Source organism: Trichinella spiralis, assembly GCF_000181795.1.
Source record: "Trichinella spiralis strain ISS 195 chromosome Unknown Scfld495, whole genome shotgun sequence".
NCBI lineage: Eukaryota > Metazoa > Nematoda > Enoplea > Trichinellida > Trichinellidae > Trichinella > Trichinella spiralis.
In genome coordinates this window covers 1-1,093 of record NW_003527434.1, presented here as the reverse complement: position 1 = coordinate 1,093, position 1,093 = coordinate 1, and the positions used below count along the sequence as shown (strand labels likewise).

The window sequence follows — 1,093 nt, the reverse complement described above, 5'->3', positions numbered from 1 at the left end:
TTGTACAATGCTTTACCCTGTTTCACCACTTGACAGACGTGTTTCAATTCCTTTTCGTTTCTTGCTACCGGAAGACGGAGGGAAAGACCTTGGAAAAGCATTACCGAATCATTTTTATCTCCTATATCTTCCGCTTTCTGCTAACGATAAGTGACGCTTCACCAGTACAAAGCAGAAAATGTATTTGGTTTCTATCACAAAGGTTATCAATTTCTATCTTTATAAACAGCCTCCCAACGGCTTACAGCGTAGAAGCAATATCTTCGTTCTCGTCGATATCTCATATCATAGCAATATCTCGTTTCTTATTTCTTGCCAATAAAAGACAACCAGCAAGTTTTTCGAAATAAACCAAAATAATACTTTTCATCGACACTTTTATCGATCTTTCGCTTACGATCACTCTCGGTTCACGAGAATAGAGTAATTCTTAAAAGAAATGGCATACTTACTTCCGGCAACTGTAACTACAGAAACAAATGACGTGCAAGATCAAGAATAAATAATGATTCTGCAATATTATTAAGAACAGCACTTGACTGTAGATTCAAAGTTATCCGTTCCTATTTTCTGCGACATTTTTGACGTTTATTCTAGAAGGAAATGTAATTTTCATTTATAAAATGCTTCCATCTAAATCATGTATATAATAATACCGCTTGGCTCGCAAATAGATTTACATACAATTCCTCGGTATAAACTACCGTCTGATGTACTGTGGGTTGCTTTTGTGAATTGCCTATATTTGTATATGCATTTCTTTTCTAGAAACTAATAAAATTAATTCTTTTTCGATTAGTTCACATTTTTAATTTAATAAAGAAACAAATAGCAATAAACTTTCAATTTTATGTTATAATCAGTGAAGTATTATTGTTGGTCAGTCTGAAGGGGAAAAAGCTGGAATGAAAAACTTCGAATTATTTTGCATTGAAACTTTTCGAACATTGCAATCGATCGATACCAATGCGAAAGCAAAAATTGCAACACTTGCAATGATGAGGGAAAAATTGCGGCGGTTTCCATGGCAACTAGTGATAAGATGACGATGGTTTCAAACGCATGAAGCTCAAGCACTGCAATGGTCTTTTTT

General features: G+C 34.4%; 1 protein-coding gene across 1 annotated transcript; it reads right to left on the bottom strand.

Moving 5' to 3' along the window:
- Positions 1-280: 280 nt before the first annotated feature.
- Positions 281-1,026, bottom strand: Tsp_14581 (conserved hypothetical protein). Its single transcript, XM_003370807.1, has 3 exons — positions 915-1,026; positions 657-764; positions 281-429 (listed from the first exon to the last, which is right to left on the bottom strand). The coding sequence occupies exons 1-3, from the start codon at positions 1,024-1,026 to the stop codon at positions 281-283; spliced, it is 369 nt and encodes a 122-aa protein (XP_003370855.1).
- Between the last annotated feature and the right edge of the window lie 67 nt (positions 1,027-1,093).